Source organism: Marmota flaviventris, chromosome 9 (assembly GCF_047511675.1).
Source record: "Marmota flaviventris isolate mMarFla1 chromosome 9, mMarFla1.hap1, whole genome shotgun sequence".
Classification (NCBI taxonomy): domain Eukaryota; kingdom Metazoa; phylum Chordata; class Mammalia; order Rodentia; family Sciuridae; genus Marmota; species Marmota flaviventris.
The window spans coordinates 21,503,482-21,526,362 of record NC_092506.1 but is presented as its reverse complement, the minus strand read 5'-3'; the positions used below and the strand labels follow the sequence as shown (position 1 = coordinate 21,526,362).

Here is a 22,881-nt window from a genome sequence, read left to right as displayed (position 1 = left end):
ACCACTGCACTACCCTGTGTGGGTCCCTGGGGCCGTCGCCCTGGTTACTGACCACCACGCCTAGAAACGTCCAAATCACTGCTTCTGATTTTCCAGCTGGTGCCAAGTCATTAGGCTGAGCAGCCGCAGAGCTGGGCCCAGCTGGGCTCCTCCCCACCTGCCCTCCTTCCCCAGCCATCAGCAGGGGGTTGACGGAACTGCCTGGACGATTGGGCATCGGCTTGGGTACTATTCTGTTCCGAATTTGGGTTTGACAGTCTTTGTGCAGAACATGTTTCACTTGTGACCTGCGCAAGACAATGTCAAGGCCACTGGAGACCCTCATCACAAGCTGGGATAGTCTAAGAACCCTCAGGTTACTACTGTGGGTCTCAAACACAGCCCCCTCCCCCAGCCTCCAGCTTGTCATCAGCGGCCACAGCTGGGCTGGTGGCTACTCGCCTCCCTCCTGAGTGAGGGTCTCATTGCCAGACTTTGGCTTCTGAAATTCCCACCAGGACCCCTCCCCCACTCACCATATTGCTTTCCTAGGGACTCAGATCCTCCTGGCCCAACTGCCTGGTGGACGTGGGGAGGAGCTGACGGCCTGGCTGACATCTGTGACATGGGACTCCTGGGTCTCTGGGTCTGCCCAACAGCGTTTTCATCCTTCCATTTGTGGCAGCCATGTTTTTAATATTTGTTTTTCCAAAGAAAGTTGTTTTGATATTAAAAGCTGAAAAACGTGGTGAGATGTCAGGTTCCTTGACATTGCACTTGGGATCTTGGACCGGAGCAGTGATGGGAATTTTTGATTCTCTAGTCCTCGGGTCATGGATGGATCCACTAAGACAACAGTCTTAAAGCCGGTTATTGTGCCTGTTTATTGCAAATGATAGTTAAAGGACTGAAACTTGGTCATTTTTGATCGTTTAAAGATTGACTCAAGTACATTCAAGGTCATGCTTGTAACCATACTTCTTTTACACATTTTCATTATCAGAAGCTTTTCTTAATGGGAGAGAGAGGAGGTGAATTGTTCAGAACCCTTCAAGCATGTAATAATTGTCCATCAACGGCGATTCAGTGGAGGAAAGTGCAGAGAATCACTAACCTAAGACGTCCATCCACTTAGCGCAGACACTGGGAAAGCGCGTCAGTTTCTACCATGAAGGCTTCAAAAATAGCCGAGCTGTGCTGGGCATGGTGACCGCACACCTGTAATCCCAGCAGCTTGAGAGGCTGAAGCAGGAGGATTGCAAATTCAAAGCCAGCCTCGGCAACCTTAGTGAGGCCCTAAGCAACTCAGTGAGACCTTGTCTCAAAGTAAAAAAATAAAAACCGTTGGCGGGTATGGCTCAGTGATTAAGCACCCCTGGGCTCAATACCCAGGACCAAAAAAATAAAAAATCCAAGTTGTAAAGCATGGCTTCAGAATAGGACAGGGACTATTACTGAATCTTCCTTACATTTCAACTTTAAACCCAAATCCATGACTTTCTGGAGCCATGAGCTGAGAACACTATGTCTGAGCTCAGCAGGAAAGAATACTTTGATTGATTAGTCATGTCTGCCATGAGCACAGTCAGGGGAGCTGTAGTAAAACATCAGATTGCAATCCGTCAGATGGAAACCAGCTCACACGCGCTGCCCACTACTTGCGTATTGACCCAGCTTCTATCCCATGGAAGATACAGTCCCTGCCCTTGGGAAGCACAGTGCTCATGTGGGGGTCCAGATATTCCATGATCTACTACAGCTCTCCTGTGCACATGGCAGACATAGCTAATCAATGAAAGCATACTTTCCTGATGAGTTCAGACACAGTGTGCTCAACTCATGGCTCCAGAAAGTCATTGTCAGTGGATAAGAAGGGACATGCAAGATGGAAGCTATTGGTTGTTCCTGATGCAGACTTAGAAAAAGATAAGTAAGTACTAAGAGTAGTCTTTTTACTTTTTTTGCAGTGCTGGGGACCCAACCCAGAGCCTCATAAATACTAGATATTCGCTCTACCACTGAGCCACAGCCCCAAGGCTGTCCAAAGAGACCAAGGTCTGGACTGTGTGCTACAGAAGGAGGAGCCTTTCACCATCGGTGTGATCAGAGAAGGTTCCTGGAGGAGGGGCTTCTGCCCAGGATTCAAGGTGACTGATGGGGGACACAGAGGCATCTCAAACTGGGGGACTGTCAGCTGCCAGTGCAGGGGGAGGGAGCAAGGGACCAGGTTGGGTGAAACCAGAAAGTGGCGGTGCTCAGGACTTCTCCAAGGAACAGGTGATGGATAGGGGTGACCCAGGCCACCCTGGGAGGGATTTGAGAGCAGACCAAGGACACAGCACTTCCGAAAGGGCTTCTCGGCTTCCCTTTCCAAGGAGAAGACCGCCAAGCGTCACCAGACATCTGCAGCCACAGCAGGGTTTGCAGCAGATGGGTTCCTTGCATGACTTGAACATCTAGTCAACAAGGAAGAGGCTTTGGGGACAGCCAGTGACGAGGCTGCTTCTGCCCCTCCCCTCCCAGCCGCCACTGTGGCAGATTCAAGGCAGATCGGTGCCATCAGGTGGGCTGCTCATCCCTTTAAGTGAGATGCAAACCCCCCAGATTCCCCTGCACCTCACACGGGCCAGCCCTGGGCAGTCTGCAAAATGCTGTCACGAAAATAAGATTCGATCAACAGCAGGTCAGTCGCATCTAGAGCACGGGCTCCCTCACCACGCAGTGGGGGGGCATCTCCTTGCTCATCGCCAGCTCCTGAGACGAGATTAGCAGCCCCAGACTTCCCAGCCCGGGGGGTCCATCTGGGGAAACTTATCAAAAGGTGTGAAATGTGCCCAGTGCCCTGCCAGATGCTGGATCAAATGGGAAAATAAAAGTGGCTTCTAAAAGATCCAACCTGCAGATTGAGGGTCTTGTCACTGCACTCCTGATCTTTGCCAGTTGAGTGACAGTGTTCGTGGGCATACTGTCTCTATCCCTTTCTTCTCATCGATGGCTGGGCTGGTGAGGATCCTCAGAAGGGACTGAACACACTATTGATAAGAGCAGGGGAGGGAACAGACGGCACTTTCACTCTGAGCAAGGAGGCGGGCTTCAGGGAGCAGATGGATTATTTATTTATTTCATGCTGGGGATTGAACCCGGGGCGCTTACCCATGGAACCACATCCCCAGCCCTTTTTTTATATTTTATTTTGAGACAGGGTCTCTCTTGAGTTGCCTAGAGGCTTGCTAAGTAGCTGAGGCTGGCTTTGAACTCACTATCCTCCTGCCTCAGCCTCCTGAGCCGCTGGGATGACAGACATACACCACCATGTGGAGGGCTAAGGAGGCCAGCAAGAGTCAGTGGGTGCCCCAGGGCCAGGAATAGCTGGGCACTTCTCTAGGCCTGAAGAAGCAGGCAAGTCACCAGAACCAGCTGGGTACAGGAGGCAGGAACTCAGCCCTTCAGGTGAGGGACACTGCGGTCCCCCAGCAACCTGGCAGGGAGGGAGAGGGGGTAAATGCCCACCACTCTCCTGATGTCATAAGGCAGGTCTCCCTCGGGGGTTCCCTTGGGCCAGTTCTGCCTGATGCCAAAGGGTAAGGGAGTCTGTCAGTGCAGCTGACAGGAGGGGGCTCTCTGGGGCCAGGACTTACTGGGGCCAGACAATAGGGCTGATGTCGGGGGAGCAGGGGGAGGCTGAGGCTGAGGTGGGAGGATTCAGCGTGGCTTTGGGGGCACAAAGGGTAGGCCCAGCACTTACTGTGCTCTGGGCACGATGCTTGGTGTATTATCTCATTTAATTCCCACAACAGTTCAGTGATGACAACATGACCTCGCACACACTCCAGACTGAGTGTGGAGAGGTTGTGTCACTAGCCGGGGTCACATGTGGAAGAAGGGCCATCAGAGCTTCAGCCCAGAGCCTAGGTGCCTCCCACCTCCCTGCTCATGTGGAGCGTAAAGTCGAATCACTTTACCTCCTCCTTTAATGACAGCGTAATCACTAATACTAATCACTGATACTATTTATTAGTCCAATTGCCTTTCATTCACGGTTGCAATTAGCACAGCCTCCCCACGGGGGCCGCTGGGGTCCCAGAGCTGGGTTTCCAAAGATGGCAGCTGCAGCCAGAGCCGCCCTTCTTTTTCCTGCACAGGACGTGAGGACCCCTGGCCCAGGGACAGTCGCTGGAGTCTGGGATGTGGCCTAGATGCCTGGCAGTGGTCTCAACCCACTTCTCCAGACTCTGAGCCACCAGGACAGCCTGTCACCAGCTGCCGGTTGGGAAATCCTCCTACGGATTTCAGGGGCCGCGGACACCAGGGGCTCCCTCTTCAGAGGGAATGCTGTGCTTTGCTACGGGGATGTGTATAGCTCAGTTGGTAGAGTGCTGCCTCACACGCCCAGGCCCTGGGTTCAATCCCCAGCAACACCACACACACACAAAGTGATCCAGGAGCACCACCCGGCACCTGGACAGCCGGCCTCCCAGGCTGCTGACTCATCATTGCCTGTTGTGGCCTCCTCTTAGAGTTAACTGTAAGGAAGTCAAGCTTCACTCCAACCCTGCCCTCCCCCAGGCCCTACCTGCTTTGTTAGGGAGCTGAAGGAAGGTTCTGGCATTTCTGACCTGGGGGGCATATTGCGCTCAGGGCATCAAGGAGCAAGGAGCCCTCCTCCACAATCTGCCCTGTTGCAGCCAGCTGGCCACGCCCCTCACCACTAGGCCACGCCCCTCACCACCAGGCCACGCCCCTCGCTACTAGACCTCGCCCCTCACCACTAGGACCACTAGGACCCTCTACTGCTTGGCTTTCCAGCTTCCCGCTTGGTTTCCACCCCTTCAGAGTCTAAGGAGCGCCTTGCCCGCGCCCTCCCCTAACACCATCTGCAGGACTCCAGCCTGGATCCATCGGGACACTCTGATGCCTGCTTTGTGCTCAGTCACCCACCAGGGCAGAGGCGTCCACCGTCACCAAGCTCAAGTAGGCTCTCTGCCTGCCTGGCAGTCCTACTGTTTGCCAAAATCCTCCCTCGAGCCCACATTTTGCATTTCTCTTTCTCTGCCCTCAGATTTCGTCCGCAGAAAAAAAGGCAGCCCACAGAATGGAGGCTCTTCAGCTCCTGCTGGAGACGGGGAACCGCCACCCTCCCGCACAGTCTGTGCCCTGTCTGCCCGGCTGCGCGGCAGGAGTGTCCTCCCCGCACCGGAGCGCGCACCCAGCCACTTGGAGCCTCGGCTACTTCCCTCCGTCTCTCTCCCTCTGTCTTCACTGTTTCTCTCTGTGCTTGAAATTCCAGTGACCACCTGTCCCCTACACAGCCACCACCTTCCCCCTCCCCGCCCCTCACAGCCACAGAATCACCTGGACTGCCCACTCCTCGGCCCATTCCCAGAGGCCCCATCAGCCGCGGGAGGTCCCTATGGGTCTCCAAGGTCACGGATGACCTTCGTGGTCTACGTCCCACAGAGGACCTCCAGCACTGGTCTCTGGCTGGGATGGCCCTTCCCTTGGAGAGCATGTTTCGTTGTGGTTTTTGACATTCCTGTCCCCGAGTTCTCTCTTGCCCCCTCCCGTGTCCCTTAGCCGCTCACTGCCTGTCCTTCAACATCAGTGTCCGCAGACACTGTCCCTGGGCGTCTTCCTTCTCGCTCACCTCTCTTTCTCAGGGTGCTCCTGGCTGCGATGGCACCCCCTGCACAAGACCCCCAGGTCATCTCCAGCCAGCTGGACAGTTCCAGAACTAGAGCACAGCGGGCACGGTGACCCCGGAGACCCTCGTCCCCTGCACAACAGGGAACTCTGGCCTCGGCTGACCCCGTGCTCCCTGACCCACCGAGTGCCGCCGCCACCCAGCAGGAGGGGCAGAGGCTCAGGGTCAGCCCTCCTCCTCTCTTCCTGGTGCCATCTCTCCAAACCAGGTCACCTCCTGGCAGGCCGCCATCGTCTGACCCAGGGCGCTCCCCGGTTCTCATTTCCGGGCTCCCCAGCCAGCCTGCTCTGCACCCAGCGACCAGGGGGTCAGGGTCAGTGCACCGCCGAAGCCGACCAGTTAGACCTCCAGAGAGAGACCTTTCCATAGTTCCCAGAGCTCCTGGGACAAAGAGCTATGCACCTATGGTGGCCCCAAGTTCCTGAATGGCCCTGGCTGGCCTGACCTGTCCCTCCCTTCCCGCCAGTCTGCCCTGTGCTGTCTCCACGGCCTCCCTCTGTCCTTTCTAACCACCCTGCTTCTTCCCCTGCGTGGGCCCCGTCCCTGGGATATCTTGGCCCTCATCCCGAGGCCTTTACCTAGTAAATGCCACTCACTGTACCAGAGCCTTGCAGGGAAGTCCACTGGGAATACGGGACGGAGGTAATGGCATTTTTTGTGCAATTATTTGTTTGTGTATTTTTAAGTGATCTTTGGAGCTGACTCTGGAACCAGAGATGCTCTACCCTGAGCTGCATCCTAGCCCCTTTGATTTCTAGTCAGGGTCTTGCTAAGTTGCTGCAACTGGCCTCAAATTTGCCTCTGGAGTAGCTGAGATTACAGGTGTGCATCACTTGCATCTGGCCTATAACTTATTTTTTTTAAAAAAAACACGTCTATTTTACATGTGCTTTATTATGTGCATGATGTATTAGTATAATAGGGCACATATATCAATATTCACGTGCTTCACAAAGAATTAAATATGCACATATGAGGCATATATGCCCCAAATGTTTTTAATGAAGGGGTCTCCAAGACAGTTGCAGGTCAGAGCACTGATCAACAACTACTGCTTGGGAGCCCCTGAACTCCCTCACCACACCCTCCACAGCTGTCCACTTCCACGATGTGTCTGCAAGACGAGCATCTCTCCCCCTGGAACATGAACTGCACAGCGTCAGGGATGTGGTTCACTTTGTGACTGTGGTGTCCAATGCTTGCTTAGTCAGGGCCTTGCACACAGTAGGTGGTCAAGAAATCCATATGGGATGAAGGAATGTCCTAGAAGTGGAGGTTCCTGCTCCCCTCCCCAAACCAGCAGGAGCATTTCATCTTTCACATCTGGGACACTTTTAATATAGTCTCTCCCCCTGCCTGGAGACAAGCCACTGCTTTGGCAAAGGAAAAAGAAGAAAATGATTCAGAGACACCTAAACTGAGCTTTGAGGAGTAGCCAGGGCCGAGGCTTCTGGTGCCTTCATGAGAGTCATCTCATTCCATCCTAAACCTTGCCTTAGAGAACCTTATTACTATCCATTTCCAGTTCATCTATGAGAAAAGTGAGATTCAGCATGGCCAAGGTCATGGAGGAGTCTAAATTCAAGTTCAGGATTTTGTGTCTCACTTGCTTCCTATGATTGATAGCTCAGCATCTTCATCATAAAATGAATATTTTTATTCTGAGAGACAATTTTCTCTATTGGGAAGCATATTTGTCCATTTCCATCACTGTAATGAGATGCCCGAGGCTGGGTAACGTATAAAGAAAAGAGGCTGAAAGTTCAAATAGCACCAGCTGTGGTGAGGGCCTCGTGGTGGGTCTTATGGTGGGAGCAAGTGTGAGAGGGAGAAATCACAGCAAGACAGGAGGTCAGAGAGTGATTCAGGGGCAGGCTCACTCTTTTATAACTAACCACAGGTTCCATGAAACGGTATTAATCCCCTAGGGGCGGGCCGTGTCCTAATGACCTAATGATTTCCTATTAGGCTCCACCTCTTAAAGGTCCACCACCTCTAAACATTGCCTCGCTGGGGACCAAGCTTCCAACACGTAAGCCCTCGGCAGACACCCTCAGAGCATGTCCACCGCGGCAGCAGGCTGGTACTTAAAACGGATACTCCCGGGGACCCCAAGTCGAACGCCCTCCGGCAGCTGGGGCCGGGACCCCTGATGGCCTCTCTAGGTTCTGCACTGTGGCTGTGGCACAGAGGGTGACAATCACTTGCTGCTCCTAGGATCCCTCCTGTTGCCTGTGACGAGCTCGTTAGGTGATGCCCTTGAGAGAATGGACCACGGGGCCGGCGGGTCCTGCTGTGTTTCTCTTGAAGCCACCACACCTTCCCTGGTGGCCTTGCCCTTTCTTCCGCATGAAGTCACCGTGGTGGGGAGGAAGGTGGGTGGCGGGGAGCTGGGCAGTGCCCACGGAGAGGAGGAGCCTTCCGAAGGCGGCAGTGCCCGGGGCTGCCCGGGGCGGTGGGGGCCTGTGGCTGTTTCCATGAGCCCTTCCCCACCCCACTCCCTCCCGAGCAGCCCCCCATCTGAGCAGCAGACTGTACAGCTGCCTCACCGTCCACCGCTCCCCCTGACGCCACCTCGGCAGCAAGTCCCCCGCTGTTCCCAGTGAAGTGTGGGTGTCCTCCCATCAGCTGGCAGCTGACGATCTGGGAAACTCTGTCCAATGTCAACCAAGAGAACAGGGACCTGGGGGAGGAGCCAAGGACAGGGACGCTGCCCGCACCCCCTCCCCTCAACTCCCCCATTCCCTGGTGGGCTCGGAGCTTCTCCAGGGGACACAGCGCCCGCTCCTGCTGCTCCGAGCCTGCGACGTGAATTTTGGCCCAAGTCCCACAGTCCCCTCCTCCTCCGCCTCCCACTCTGGTCACCAGGCCTCTCTGCCATGCACTCCTCCCCCTGGCTTCCTGTTACCTCGAGGAAGGAAAGGTGGTGAGGGTGGAGGAGTCAAGGAAATGTGTCACCGTGTCCTAAGGTCTCTGCCAGGTGGACAAGACTCAAGTGCACAGAATTCCCGGAGGGTCCTTCTCCTCGCTTTTAAAATGCATACGCACAGACGCAAGAACCCCTTATGGGCTCTGCCATTTCCTGGGAACGTGCTGGCTGTCCATTCCAGAAGGCAGGCAGTGCTGGTGCATTATTTTAACGGGAAAAACTATAACGCATTCCAAGGCCACCCAAAGTCCTGATCAATGTCCCAAGATATCATTGCAGTGCCCTTCAACACCGTGGTTTTCTTATCATATAAAGCAATGAAAGCACATTTTACCTAGTGAGTTAGCACCTGGAGACGCTCCTGGTGTAGAAGGTAGCTCCTGGTGAGCATTGTACCAGCCCCGTGGAGAATGCTCCGAACCCCCTCGCCTGGCCCAGTGGGCGACATCAATTAGAAAGGCGGGGGGGTTGAAAGGTGCACACACCACCCAGTGGGACTAGGGACCCGAGAGCCTTCACCTGCTGGATGGAGCATATTGGGACCCCTGAGGGCCCAAAGCTGTGAGGGGAGGGACGGGGAAGGTGATGGGGACATAACAGGCAACATATTTGAGGAACAGGGCGGGTGCCAGTGTGCTGAGAGAGGGGCCAGGACTGCTGTGCACTCCTCTTCCCCCTGGGACTCAGGAGCCACCAGGTGTGCCCACCTAGACAAGAGCAAAAGGCTGCTAAAGACTCGCCGGTGACAGAGGAATCTTTCTAACATGAGAGTTTGCACTCAATAGCAAAACCCCAATGATCCTATTTGAAAATGGGCAGAACACCTAGATATTGAGAAGACACACAAACAGCCAACAGGAGGTGAGGACGTGCTCAGCATCACTGGCCACCAGAGCAGACGCACATCAAACCCCAGCGAGGCCTCGTCTCACTCCAGCTGGATGGCCACTATCAGAAAGAGAAAGGGCCAGACATTGTGTCACATGTCTGTAATCCCAGTGGCTTGGGAGGCTGAGGCAAGAGGACCACAAATTCGAGGCCAGCCTCGGCAACTTGGTGAGACTCTGTCTCAAACTAAAATAAATAAATAGAAAGGGCTGGGGATGTGGTCCGTGGCAACGCACCCCCTGGGTTAATTCCCCAGGACGAAAAGAAATGGAAAAAAAAATAACAAGTGTTGGTGAGAATGTGGCAAAGAGAACCCTTACCCATGGTTGATGGGAATTTAAGTCACTTCGGCCATTATGTTTTTGAAGTTCCTCCAAAAATAAAAAAGGGAACTCCCGTATGAGCTGGTAGTCCCGGTGCTGGGGGTGCAGCCACAGGACAGGACAGAACACGCTGAGACCCGCACCCCACATTCACGGCAGCCCTGTTCCCACGAGCAAAATGTAGACTCGACCCGAGGCCCCGCCACAGACGGTGGATGAAAAGTGTGGAACAGATTCACCATGCAACTCTCTCCAGCGTCACTCCAACAGATGACAGCCCGCCCTGCGTGACAGGATGGATGGACCCGGAAGGCATCACCCTCGGTGGACAACCCAGATTCATGAGGACAAACAGCGCCCAGCGTCACTCCCACGCGGAATCTGGAAAGCTACCTTCACAGAAGAGAAGCGGCGTGGGACGGCGGTCACAGAGGCCGAGGAGAGGGAGGGGACAAGGAGAGGCTGGTCAATGGGACCAAGCTGTAGTCGGCTGGTTCCGGTGGCCGGTGGCACAGGAGGGCCACTAGAGTCAACAACAGTGCAAATCTCAAAAGAGCTTGAGAGAGGTTTGTGGGTGCCCCACCACAGAGGGAGGGAGAGAGGGCACAGAGACGGGCACGCTCCCCCCATCTGATCACTCCAGAATGTGCTCACGGATCAGAAATCACATTGGAGCCCATAAATACAATTATTGTGCCAGTTGAAACAGGCTGGGCACAGTGGCACACACCTATAATCTCAGTGACTTGGGAGGCCGAGGAAGGAGGATCTCGGATTCAAATGTCAGCCTCAGCAACTCAGTGAGACCCTGTCTCAAAATAAAATATAGAAAAGGACCGGGGATGTGGCTCAGTGGTTAAGTGCCTCTGGATTCCATCCCTGATACAAAAAAAAAAAAAAAGATTAAAAAAGAAAAAGAAATTCCCACCTCCTACAGAGAATGCCACAGATCAACAACCATTCAGCTGATCTGTAATCTAACTGCTACGTCATCTTTGTTTATATGCTCATGTACTTGCTAAGTTTTCCAATAACGACTTTCTAAGAAATACATCAGGAGTATAAATCAGAATAAACCTATAAAGATAACTTTGGAAAAGGCTTTGAATTTTATATATATATATATGAAAAGCTTAGAAGAGGCCACACCAGGGCAGCTGTGCCCAGAAAAGAATGGAAAGGACCGCTGGGGGTGGGCGTGGGGGGTGGGTGGGCCTGGATCCTGCTGGTGGAAGCCCGATGACCTGCCCCTGAGGGCCCTGGGGCCACCCCTCAGGAGTCCCACACAGGGTTCCAGGAGGATCTGCAAGTCGGTCCTAGCTGTGGACCTCGAGCAGCCGACAGCGGTGCTCACACGGATACTGAAGCGGACGCACACGGCCAAGAGTGACAACCAGCCCGATGCCCAGTTAGGACCGCGCCGCAGGGTGCTGAGCGCAAGAAGCCAGAGACAGAGGGACACACACGGCCTGCATCCGTTCCTAGGAAACGTCCAGAACAGGCAGAGCCACAGAGACAGGAAACAGGAGCGGTTACCGGGGGCTGGGGAGGGGAGAGGGCAGGGGACTGCCTGGTGGTAGGGCTTGCTTTGGGGGTGATGAAAAGGTCCTGGGACGAGGCGGAGGTGGTGTTTTCAACAGTGAACTGACCACCTGTCTCTTTTTTAAAATGGTTTTAAAAATGGTTAATTTTTCATGGATTCTACTGCAATGCAAAAGAAAAAAGAGCTTTGAAAGTAACTGTGACCTTCGTACCATCAGGACAGGCTCAGTGGCCTTGTAGGGATGTTAGTGAATGATTGAGTCCTGCCTGCCTGAGCTGGCTGTCTGAGGTTCACAAGGCCCTGCCTGCCCCATCACACACTGGCCACTCTTCATGTGCACCACCATCCCCAGGCCCTCCTCGGCGCTAGGACCCTCTGCCTCAGGACCCTTGCACAGGCTCAATCCTCTTTTTGGTGCTCCCAACACCCATCCCTATGGCCCTGGTTAACCTGTGCTCCAATTCCAGCTCTTAGCTAGGCCGTTGCTCTCTCCAAGAAAGCCTCCCCTGACCTCCCTGATTGGGTCATTTCCACCTTGCACCCTCCTAACACCAGCACCGTCTCTTCAGATCACTTACCCCCGTGGTACACTTTCACTTATTTGGACTCTGGTCTCCCCCATTACATCTTTAGTTCCATGAGAACTGACACTAGGTCACTGCGTTGTTGGGTACCATTGTATTCCCAACTCCAGCACTGTATCTGGTATGCAGTAGGTGCTCAATAAACATGATCAAGGAGGAAGGGGAGGAGGGGGGAAGAGGGAGGAGGAGGGGGGGCACATGGCCCTTTCATTGTTTTCCTTTTGAGTTCCCTTAACACATTATTTCTCATCAAGTTGGCTGTAGGGGCCTTTCTGTGCTCGGGTGTGTTGATTCCGATACGCAAAATACGAGCCCTTGGCTCTGGAAACGTGTCCTTATGAAACTGACCTCCTCCGTCCTCAAAGCAGGGTCCCCAGGGGCACTGGGTGCAGTGAGGTGGTCACTGGGAATTGGACAGGAAAGGGCTCCTCTCCACTGACTCCCCCCACGCTCTGACTTGAGGGTGGGTGTCTGCCGTGGCCCCTCTTCCTCCCTGGCTCCGATTCTCGCCCGTCGGTGGGTTTCTTCTCTTCCTCCCCATCTGCTTAGGCCCCATGTGATTCTCCTCAGCTCTGCCCCTCGCTGCGTCTGGCCTCTGGATCCCCCTTCCTGCCGCCCAGGAGTTGACAGTGACCTGGGCCTTATCGGAAACCCAGGTCCTGCCTGACTGAACAACGGGCCTCCACGAGGAGAGAGGCGCGCGCCTGAGTGGCCTCTACGCTGCACCAAGGGGAAGCCCCCACGGGGACAGGGCTGAGGGACACAGACCCAGAGTCCCCAGCCTGGGTGTCTGGAAGGCCTGCTGTCTCCGTGGGTGTGCACCTCTCCCTGCAACCATCCAGGCTAATTTCCTGCTGAAAAATGCATACTGTCTTCCTGTTGCTAAGCAACCAGCCCAAACATGTCCACTGCGACCAGCGTCTCTGGAGGGTCCTGAGCTACACCCAGCGCCTGGAGCACAGGGACGCACAGGAGGCAAAGCTCTCCACGGGGAAGGCCCGAGCCTGCCCTGCTGGGGCTGTGCGGAGAGCCGGGCCCACAGGTCCGCGGAGACGCAGTGGCTCAGATAAGATCCCGAGTGTGTTTTTTCTCCTGAGCTGCAGCCAGGTGATCCCAAGTGGGGCCTGAGACAGAGCCCTCGACCCCATTCCAGCTCCCCACTGAAAAGAGCCCCTCAGCTTTCTGTGTTTCACTTTCCCATCTGTAAAGTGCAAACAAAAATACGCTCATTTCACAGTGCTAATGGGAAGGTCTGCATCCATATGGTTCAAGTGCTTAGAACAGTGACCCGCACAGTGACCGGCACAGGCAAAGCCTGATTCACACCAGGATGGCTCTATGGGAGCGGATCTCTTGCTGTTGGTGGTGTTTGTGGGGACGAGGGGGTCATCAGTCAGGACGTGGGCTCACAGTGAGCTCAGAATGGACCCTTGAAACCACAGGAGTAGCTCAGCGGGAGGACGTGCACGCTCTGCCTGGGTTCCAGCCACAAGAAGCAAAGTACACAAAACAAACAAAAAACAGCCATAACAAACAAGTAAAGGCTGAAGGGCGGGGACCCACAGAGGTGGCCTCACAGCCGTGTGCGGCCAGTCAGTTCCCGGGGTGGGGTCACAGTTCCTGGGCCGCCTGTGGTCATGATGGGCAGGCGCGCCTGGGAGGCCATCACCCCAAGCTGCGGGAAGCTCTGTGTGGGCTGAGGCTTTCCCGGCTCCCTGAAGGGTGCACCAGGCAGCACTAGAAGGCTGTCACGGCCACCGCCCACCCGTCGTCCCCTCCCGCCCTGCTCATCCGGAGGAGCAGGGCTATCTTTGCTCTGCGGCAGCCTTTGCCCACCAGTGCCCACCAGTGCCCACTGCCCCGATGAGTGAGCTCATTAACACGAAAGGCAGCACCTGTGCCCGCCACCGGGCTCTGCCAGGGTGAGGAAGGTGAGGGTGGGGGGCTGCCCAGGGTCTAGGGCCAGGAGAGGGAGGGGTGGGAGGGGCACCACTGCCCACCGATGGTGCCGAGGCCCCAGTGCCAAGGGGCCGTCTCTCTGCCACAGGACAACGGCAGACAGGGCCTGGGAGGCAGCTTATAACAGACCACAGACAGGGTCCTCTCAAGTATAGCCCCAAAGTCCTCCTGATCATAAAAATATTAAATGAATATAAACACCCGTCACGTGACTCCATGACAGTTTTTAATATGACATATTAAAAATCAATGTCTAACTACGTAGCGAGAAGCTCACACGTCATATGCATTGGGCTGGGCACGTTGTCACAGAGTGACCACACTGTGTGACCAGCACATGTCACCAAGCAGGGCAGCAGCCAAAGGCTGGACACGGCCCCACTCCCCCAGGGGAGCCCCACCAATAAGTAGGGCCAGCTTCAGATTTCCTGTCAATGCCTCCCTGATGGCACCCCCTCGGTGACCACCCTGTCCTGTTCATTCCTACAGCAATATGGTGACTGAGTTCAAAAGATACCTCGTCACGTGCCTAACTTCAAGCAGATGTTGTAAGGGATACCAACCAACCAACCAAACAAACAAACAAATAAATAAATAATGAAGGACACGCTCCTGGCCTTGGGAAGGGGGGTACGGTACACACATTGTTTGTTTGATATAAATTTGTCACTTATTTCATCAAATCTTGGAATTGATATTCTAGCGTCCATAGAAAGCCCCTCCGGGCTCTGCCTCCCTGGAAGGATGGACTTTTCAGTTTGATAGTGGGAAACGGGCGGTGTGGACACAAGAGGCCTACGTAGTGACCGCTGCTGAGGCCGAGTAATCTTACTGAGCCTTCCACTGCACATTGGCTTTGAGGGGACAGCATCAGGGTCCCCTGAGGGCCTCTCCAGCATTTGAGAAAGCCACTTAAGGTCACAACAAGGTAAGGGCTAAGGGGACCCCAAGACAAGGCTCTCTGAAGACAGGACTGAATCCTGTGTGACGGGAAGGGGCAGCTCCGCTGGCTCTCCAGTTGGTAGGCAGGGCAGAGGACTTCCTCTGAGAGGACCCAGGGCCGCCCAGGGGCAGCCCGCACAGACAAGAGGCAGAGACAACCAGGGTCCGTTGCCACCAGCAAGTGCATTCGGAAGCAAGAAGGAGGTCCTTGTCCCAGCTCTGCCTCCCTGCTCAGGCCACCGGCACCCATAATAACCAAGCTTCCCAGCCTGGGCTGGTGACAGGAAGGTCCCAGGGGTCCTGCCAGACCAAGAGCAAGCAAGTGGTGAGACAGAATTCCTTGGATCCCCTGACGGTCGCCGTGAGCGAGGACAAGGACAAGAGAGAGGTCCAGAGTGTGCGTTTAAGAGCCACGAAGAACTGTGGCCCGGGGCTGGCTGGAGGCACTACAGGGGACCTGTGACCAAGCGCTTCCACTCTCTGTCCCCTCCCCTGAGTAGGGCTTGCTGACCTCTAGGATTCCTGGAGCTGTCCCCAGAAGCCCAGGGACACATCCTAAGAATGTTTGAAAAAGCAGAAAATAGAAGACGGCGGGGTTCAGAGGAACAGCCGAGAACGCAGGGCAGTGGAAGGGACGCCGGGCGCTTCCTTGTCGATGCGTTGACCAACAGGGACTGGAAGGAGCCTGGGCGGGTCCCACACTCTGAATTAGGGATGAGTGTGTCCCGTGGTGAAGAACCTGTGTCTGGAACCATCCATGACTTTCCCTGGGGACAAAGTCACATGGATTGGTGAGACGACTGCGGTTTGTTTTTATTTCTTCTTACAGAAGATGCTGTTCCCGTTGGAGGCAGATGAAAATAAAGATGTCACTTCTATCTTCCTATCCAAGCCCATGACCCTGGAAACTCTGTCCTCGGGCCCATCAGCAGGTTCAAAACCCCTGGGAGACGTCAAAGTTCTCTTCAGAATCTCAAGAACCTTCACCTTCACGTAGCCCTCCAGGGCCAGAAATCCGGTTCCTAGGCCCGGCCTGCAAACCCCAGGGGTTCCCCAACAGGATGGGGGCGTCTCTGTCCCTGCAGATGGCCCAGTTCTCGGGGAGGGGGGAGGGGGACTTTCCAAACCTCACACCCCTCTGCCAGGCGGCAGGAGTCGGAAGCCGTTCCCCTCCCCCCAGCCCTTTCTCTCTAAGGCGCATCTTCAGAGAGCACCACTGGCCGTGTCTTCTTTGTCCACATCTGCCACTTAGATCACGTCACCTGCCACCCTGCAGACACCGTACGCCTGACTTTCTTTGAAATCCCCTGGGCCGTCTTTCCTCTATTTACTTTATCTGGGTCAGCGGCTGAAGGAGGCTGCCACCAAGCCATTGTGAGACCTCAGCCTGCCACACTCTATAGACGGAGCCCCAGGTGGCCCCATCCCATGTCCCCCAGGGGACTGTGGATGGGCAGGTGTCATGTGTCAATAAAGGCTTATTGTGTCCCTCTAGAGCCGGCACAAGGCGGATGCACCCACCTGGGAGGCACTAACAGAGCTACCCCCAACTGGCTCCTGGGATGCAGTTGTGTGTGACAGTTTTTTTCTTGGACGCCAGGTGGTTTCCAGACACTGAACCTACTCTGTGCTGGGAATAAGTATTACGCACGGAGGCGAGAACCAAAGACCCCACTGCACTGTCACAAGTGCTGTGGAAGAATCTGGAAGCAATGGTATGGGAGAGGGTAACGTGGAGATGCCTTGTTTCACATGACAGTAGGCATTCTCCTCCCTGACTCGGTGACACTGAAACACAAAAGAAACCTAAAGGGTCAGAAGAAGCCATCTGTGTGAAAAGCTAGAAGAGAGGGGAGGACAGAGCTCAGTGTCCTATAAGAATAATCATAAAACCAGGGAGGCAGAGACTGCAAAAGAAGAGGACACTGGCCTGAGCCGGGCTGTAGAGAGAGCCACTCTGGATCAGGCAGGTGAGGGAGCACCGTGGAGCAGCTGCGGGTATGGACTCCAAAGTCAGACCAGTTCTGGAGAGCTAGGCTCTAAAACTTCTCTGTGTGACCTTGGGCAAGTTACTTACCCTCTCTGAACCTCTGTTTCCTAATCTTTTGACGGGTTGTTAAATGCATTAATAATGTAAAGCACTCATAAGAGTGCCTGGCACAGAGCCTGTGCCATGGTTTGCTGTGACTTGTCTAATGAGATGTGTGGACAATCTTAGGCGGGGCTGAGACTTCCTGCCTTGTCTTTAGCAGATGATCAGCCCTGGAGCCAGCTACTGGTTGTCAATAGGACAAAGCACTAGAGGGGTCCTGGAGGTCACTTAAACCCACTGCTTCTCCAGGGGTCCTCTCGGGGAAGGGAGGACACAGTGCCCAGAGAGCCACCCCTGAAAGGCAGCACAGTGGCCGTCCCTAGGTGCCCTGGGCAGGAGAGGAGCTTGAGAGGCAGCCGGGCTCCATCACTTCTGGAAAAGGGTTCCTCCAACCCCTGCCAGAGGGGATCTCGCTACTCCCACTTCTAGATCATTCCAGCCTGACGTCCCACTGCCCTGCAGCTCCTATTCAGCCAGAGTCAATGCCACTTTCCTTCAGTTGTAAGAACTCAAACCACTTTCCCTTCCAGGGTCACTGTATGGTGACTGGCACAGGCCCCGCACACCTGGACCCGGTGGCTTTGGAATAATTGATTGGAAAAAGGAGGATGGAAGCCGCACCAGGTTGAGTGCCACTCCAGAGCCCTGTGAGCTCCGGAAGGAATCTAGAGGGACTTGGGAGGTCATTTAAGTCACCCCCCTAGCACAGGGCCAGCCTTCCTCAAAGCACTCTGACAAGGCACCTCCTGGGGTCCTCCAGGGAACATCTGGCACCATCCCTGGAGAACACCCTGGAGGTCACAGCCGGCTGGGGACTAGACCCCTCCCGGCCCCCGCTGCCGCAGGGCACCCTGGGACTGCAGCCCATTTCCTGCCCCAAGGAGCTCTGGCCCGAGCAGATGCAAGGGGGACCACCCTCCTGCTCCAGGGACCTTCAGAGACCACTGCGGAGGCTGCGGCGACCCCTGGCTGGCAGAGCTGAGGACAGGAAGCCCCTCCTGGTGTCGCCCTGTCCCACCCCCAGTCCCCGCTGGAGGAGGAGGCGCGGGCGGGGAGGGGGGGGGCGCAGCTCCCTTTGGGTTTTCTTCTCCGCCAGGTCCGCGGCCGCCCAGCTCCCTCCTCCCTCCGCAGACCCCACTCCTGTCCCCGATCCTGTCGCTTCCCCACTGTCCCTCTCAGCCTCCGGTTCCTGCAGCCAGGCTCCCGGCCCCCTCCCACGTCCTCTTCCGAGTGCCCTTACCCCACAGCCCCCAAGTCCCTACGCTCCCCTGGGTCCCCATTGCTACCCGGGCCCCTTCCCCTGCCCTCCCCTTCAGCCCTCGCTGCGGCACCCCATCCCTCTCCGTGCCTCTCTGCACCCCTCACCCCCAGTTACCCTTCAGCTCCCTCCGATCCCCCCCAGGCCTCCCCGACCCCTGGGGCACGCCCGCGGCCCCCTCCCAGCCAAGTGCGAGAGCGAAGGGAGCATCGCGGCCGCGGCGCCCCCGCCCGCGCCCCCAGGTCCCCGCCGCAGCCCGGCGACCCCGCCTCGCGGGAGGGCCAGGCGCCGCTCACCTGTTGGGCGGGCTGGAGCACCCCCGGCCTCGCCTTCTCGGGGTCCGGCTCTCGGTCCCGCGGCAGCAGCCCCTTCTTGGGGTGCATGTGCCGGCACAGGCAGGTGACCCCGCACAGCGCGAGGATGCTGGTGGCGGTGCCCAGCGTGGCGCCCAGCGCGATCACAGGCACCGACAGCACCATGGTGCCTGCTCGGTCCCGCCGCCTCGCACCACCCCAGGTCCCGGCCGCCGCCCGCCGCTAAGCAGCTGCCGGGTCCCCGCGAGCCAGCAGCTCTCCCGCCGCCAGAGGGGCGGGGAGCGAGGGAGAGAGGGAGGGAGGACGGCGGCGAGGACGTCAGAGAGGAGGCTGACACCGAGCCGCGTCAATCAGCCGCCTCCCCCCTTCCCGCCAACATGTGACCGGACCCCCACCCAACAGCAGCCCGGGCCTTCCAGGTGGAAGGAAGCTCGGATTGTCTCAGGCTGGGGACCATTGGGCCCCTAGGAGAGACTGGACCTCGCTGAGGTCGCACCCGCAGGAACGCAGGAATCAGGCCTGGGACTTCGTCTTTAAAGGTTCCCTTTAAGAGACATCTCAATTTTTGCTCATCCTCTTTCTCCCCCAGGGGCTGTCCCAGGAGGTGACAACATAGGGTGGGGGGGGGGGCACTTTGCTGACATGTAAAGGAGGGGCTGAGGTTCCTCTCCCCCAGAGGGAAGAGTGGGCAGCAGGCAGAGGGCTAGCACTTGCTTTGGCTCAAGACTGTCCTGTGTCCTGCTGAAGATGGGCACAGCCCCTCTGTGATCTGCAGTCCCCTTGGACTGGGCCGCGGTTTGCCTCTGTGACCTAATCCCATCTGCAGGGGTGCTCCTGTTCATGGGTCCATGGAGAGGCCAGGCTGGGAGGAGACAGACACAGGGTCATCTTGCACCCAGATTCCAAGGCCACACTAAGAGAAGGACTTGTCCTTGGAGGACAAAGAGGATCCGCCTCAGCAGCTGGGACACCCTGGATTCAGAAAGAGGGAGAATAAAAATGGTCTTCAAGGGCAGGGAAATTGGACTCCTCGGCATGTGGGGACTGTCTAGAGGTCAGTGGGCTTTTGTTCTCTCATCACGTGGAGTGTGTCACTGGCAGACGCTGGGTGCGTGTGGGAAGGGGCAGAGAGGATTCCGTCCACAAGTTCCCGTGAAGCTGCTGACCCCAGAGTCCGTGACCTCCCCTCCGGATCTTTGCTGCTGAGCTGTGGATGCCATCACGGCCTGGTTCCATACCCAGCCCACGCCTGCCTATTTGCCAGTTACCTGCAGGAAAAGACCCCCCCATGACTCAGTGGCTCAGAACACTGATTCTTCTATTTAACCATGATTTTGTGGGTTGCCTGGGCTCAGCTGGGTGGTTTGCCTGCTCAGCGTGATGTCATTTGAGACTGCAGTCATTGGGCGGTCCCACGGGGCTGTGATGATCCCTGGCTCCTTCACGTGGCTGGCAGTTGCTGCGGCTGTAGGGGGGTCCCAGCTGGGCTATGCATTTCTTCAAGGGGTGCACTCTTGTTCTCCTCCAGGTGGCTTGTCCCTGTAGCTGAAGCGTCTCACAGCATGGTGGGCAGGTTCCAAAAGGAAGAGAGTCAACTGCCAGTTTAAGGCCTGGGTTCAAAAGTCGAAGAGCCACTACAATGTTTGGCCAAAGCAGTACGGTTCCTCTAATTCTTTTCCTTTGGGACACCCAAAAGGGTGTTTCTGAAATGTCACACTGATCCTGTCAGTCACAGGCACTATAGCTTTAAAGGTTCTCCAGGGATATACCCCAGAGACAACTGGGATCCAGAGCCCTTTGGGACACAGTCCCTGCTAACCCCTCCAGTCTCCTCTTAATGCATTTCCCAACATGACCCCTCCCAGAGGGTTGGGATTCATCCGACAAGCTGACATCTTTAGAAGCTCCCTGTCACCATCCGTGGGTGCATGCAGTAGGCACTCAATGACTGTTGAACGACTCACACAATAATCTCACACAGGACTTTTATGGCTCATAAGGAACCCCATTTGCCGTGTGAGCTCCATTTTATTAAATTGGCTCTTCCACAAGTATTGATTGTGTGCCTGCTGTATACCGGACATATTGTCCTGCTAAGCCCCATTTGCTACCGATTGTAGCCCTGAAGTGCCACAGTCCCTGGTGTCTGAATTAGCATTCTCTCTCATCTGGGCTTCCCTGGGAGGTCTTCCTTGGCTGCCAGGCCTGGCAAATGCAAAATGTTCCGGGGAAATAAGAGGTTTAATTAATGCTTTCAGCTCCGGGTCTCCAGGGCCTGGGCTGCTCCCCCCGGGAGACCCTTAATGCCACAAATCTGAATAGGATCCGGGATAGGGGTAGGGGGAAGGGTAAAGAGCACTTAATATCAGAAAATGTCTGGCAGAGATCAGACACCTGCCTGTGGTCCACGGTTACTATGGTTACCAGGATGCAAGCAGCTGCAGTGGCCTTCATTTATAAGAGGACCCCAGCCCAGGAAGAGGAGTCTGCCTCTCTCGAAGGCAGTGAATCTGTGGCAGATTACAGCCCGGAAGGCTGGACCCCGAAAGAGTCCTGCAGACTCTGAGGTGCCTTTGCCATCTGACCGGGCATCCTTGCACTTCTGTCTCATCAAAGAGTGACTTACGCTTCTTGCTACCATCTCTGAGCAGGGACCTTTAATGACAACTCTCTAAGAAAAAGTGTCAGAGGGTTCCTTTGAAAACTGAGATCACATCTACCGACAGAGGCAGCTGAGGGGACGGGGGGGAGACTGAGGATGTGGCCTGCAGATAATTGGGAATGTGGGGGCTGCCAGGCTGCCAAGGGCAGATGAGGGCAAGATGCCGAGGAGCTCCTGCAGGGCTGAGGGGTAGATCCCTGGAGCCTCCCACGCTTCCTGATGAAATGTCACCATTGTTATTTTGATCAATATTGTGCTTGTTGGATGTCTGGATGTTCTGAAGCATCACTGGATTTCTAAGGTATTAAAGTTCTTTGATCTGGGAGAAAAGATTTCAAATACAGTTAAGCATCTCTTGACTATGGGATTCATTATTAGGCAATTCCTTTGTTGTGGGGACACGATAGTCTTCTCACACAGACCTAGATGGCTCAGGCCTGTCCATGCAATCCAGAAACACAGCCACAGCAAATGGGTGAGGCTGCTGTCCACATAGTCCAGCACATTGTTCCACAGCAAACCCTTTTTTAATAAGTAAGGGTGCACTCTAAAATAATCATAAAACATAATACATAAAGCAGTGACCATGGTTTATTTTCATCTTCAAGTATTATGTTCTGTACACAATCTATGTGTTGCACTTTGATGTGACTGGTGGCACAGTAGGTTCATTTATACCAGCATCACTACAAACAGAGGAAGGCATTACTCCACGATGTCTTCTTAGCTAGAGACACCACTCAGGGATAGGAATTCTCCAGCTCTATTATGATTTTAAGGGATAATCATTGTACCTGCTGACTCTCATCGACTCACACACCATTGTTATGCCGGGCCCAGCTATATAGAAGGTTCTCTTGTTTAGCAAACATCTATGGTGTCTGCATATGGGGCCAGAAGAGCGGGAGACATGCAAACAGAACGATTGAATTTGAACATTGGAAGGAGTTTGGCAATCACTTTCTGAAAGCCTTTTATTTTACCAGTAAGGAAACTGATCTCCAGAGAGATTGCAGCTTGCCCCAAAAGTAGAAGAATAGGAAGCTGGGTAGGTGTTTTAGGTCAGAGTAAGTTAGGCCTTGCTGCAATAACAAATAAGCCTACAAACCCTCAGGAATTACCTCATTAAAAATGTATCTCAGATTCATTCCACTGCCTTTCCTTTTTCTATCCTCTTCCCTTCCCTGCCTTCCCCTTTGTCTAATCTACTGAATATCTATTCTCCACCCCCCCCCACCCTGCTTACTATGGGTTAGCTTCCACGTATCCACAAAAACATTCGACCTTGGCTTTGGGGGACTAGTTTATTTCACTTAGCATGATAGTCTCCAGATCCACCCATTTACTTGCAAATGTCAAAGTCATTCTTCATGTATAACTAAAAAGAACCGATTTTTTAAAAAGTCTATCTCCCTGCTGTCTACCTCCAAGGAGGGTTGGGTCGCGCACAGGACACTCTTCTCCAATCAGTGGCTTCGGAATCTAGGATTGTTCAGTCCTGTGACTCCTTTGCTTCCAGCCACACAGAGAAGAGAGAACCCACGGTGGTGACATTTTCAAGGCCCTGGTAGAAATGGAGTCGATGGAGTGCTCCATTCCGTGGGCCAGAATCTGGAAACAGGACAAACCTCACAGCAGGCGGCTGGGAGGTGAGGGGGAGGATGTGCATGAGCAAGAGTCGTCTGTTGCAGAAGCCAAAGCTCAGGG

At 55.0% G+C, this 22,881-nt stretch overlaps 1 protein-coding gene across 1 annotated transcript in view; it reads right to left on the bottom strand.

The window, feature by feature from the left end:
• Positions 1 to 18,677, bottom strand: part of Syt13 (synaptotagmin 13) — a 44,963-nt gene extending 26,286 nt beyond the window's left edge. The window contains exon 1 of the mRNA XM_027936630.2: positions 18,495 to 18,677. Coding sequence (XP_027792431.2) covers positions 18,495 to 18,677 — 183 coding nt within the window. The remainder of the gene's footprint in view (positions 1 to 18,494) is intronic.
• Positions 18,678 to 22,881: the final 4,204 nt, after the last annotated feature.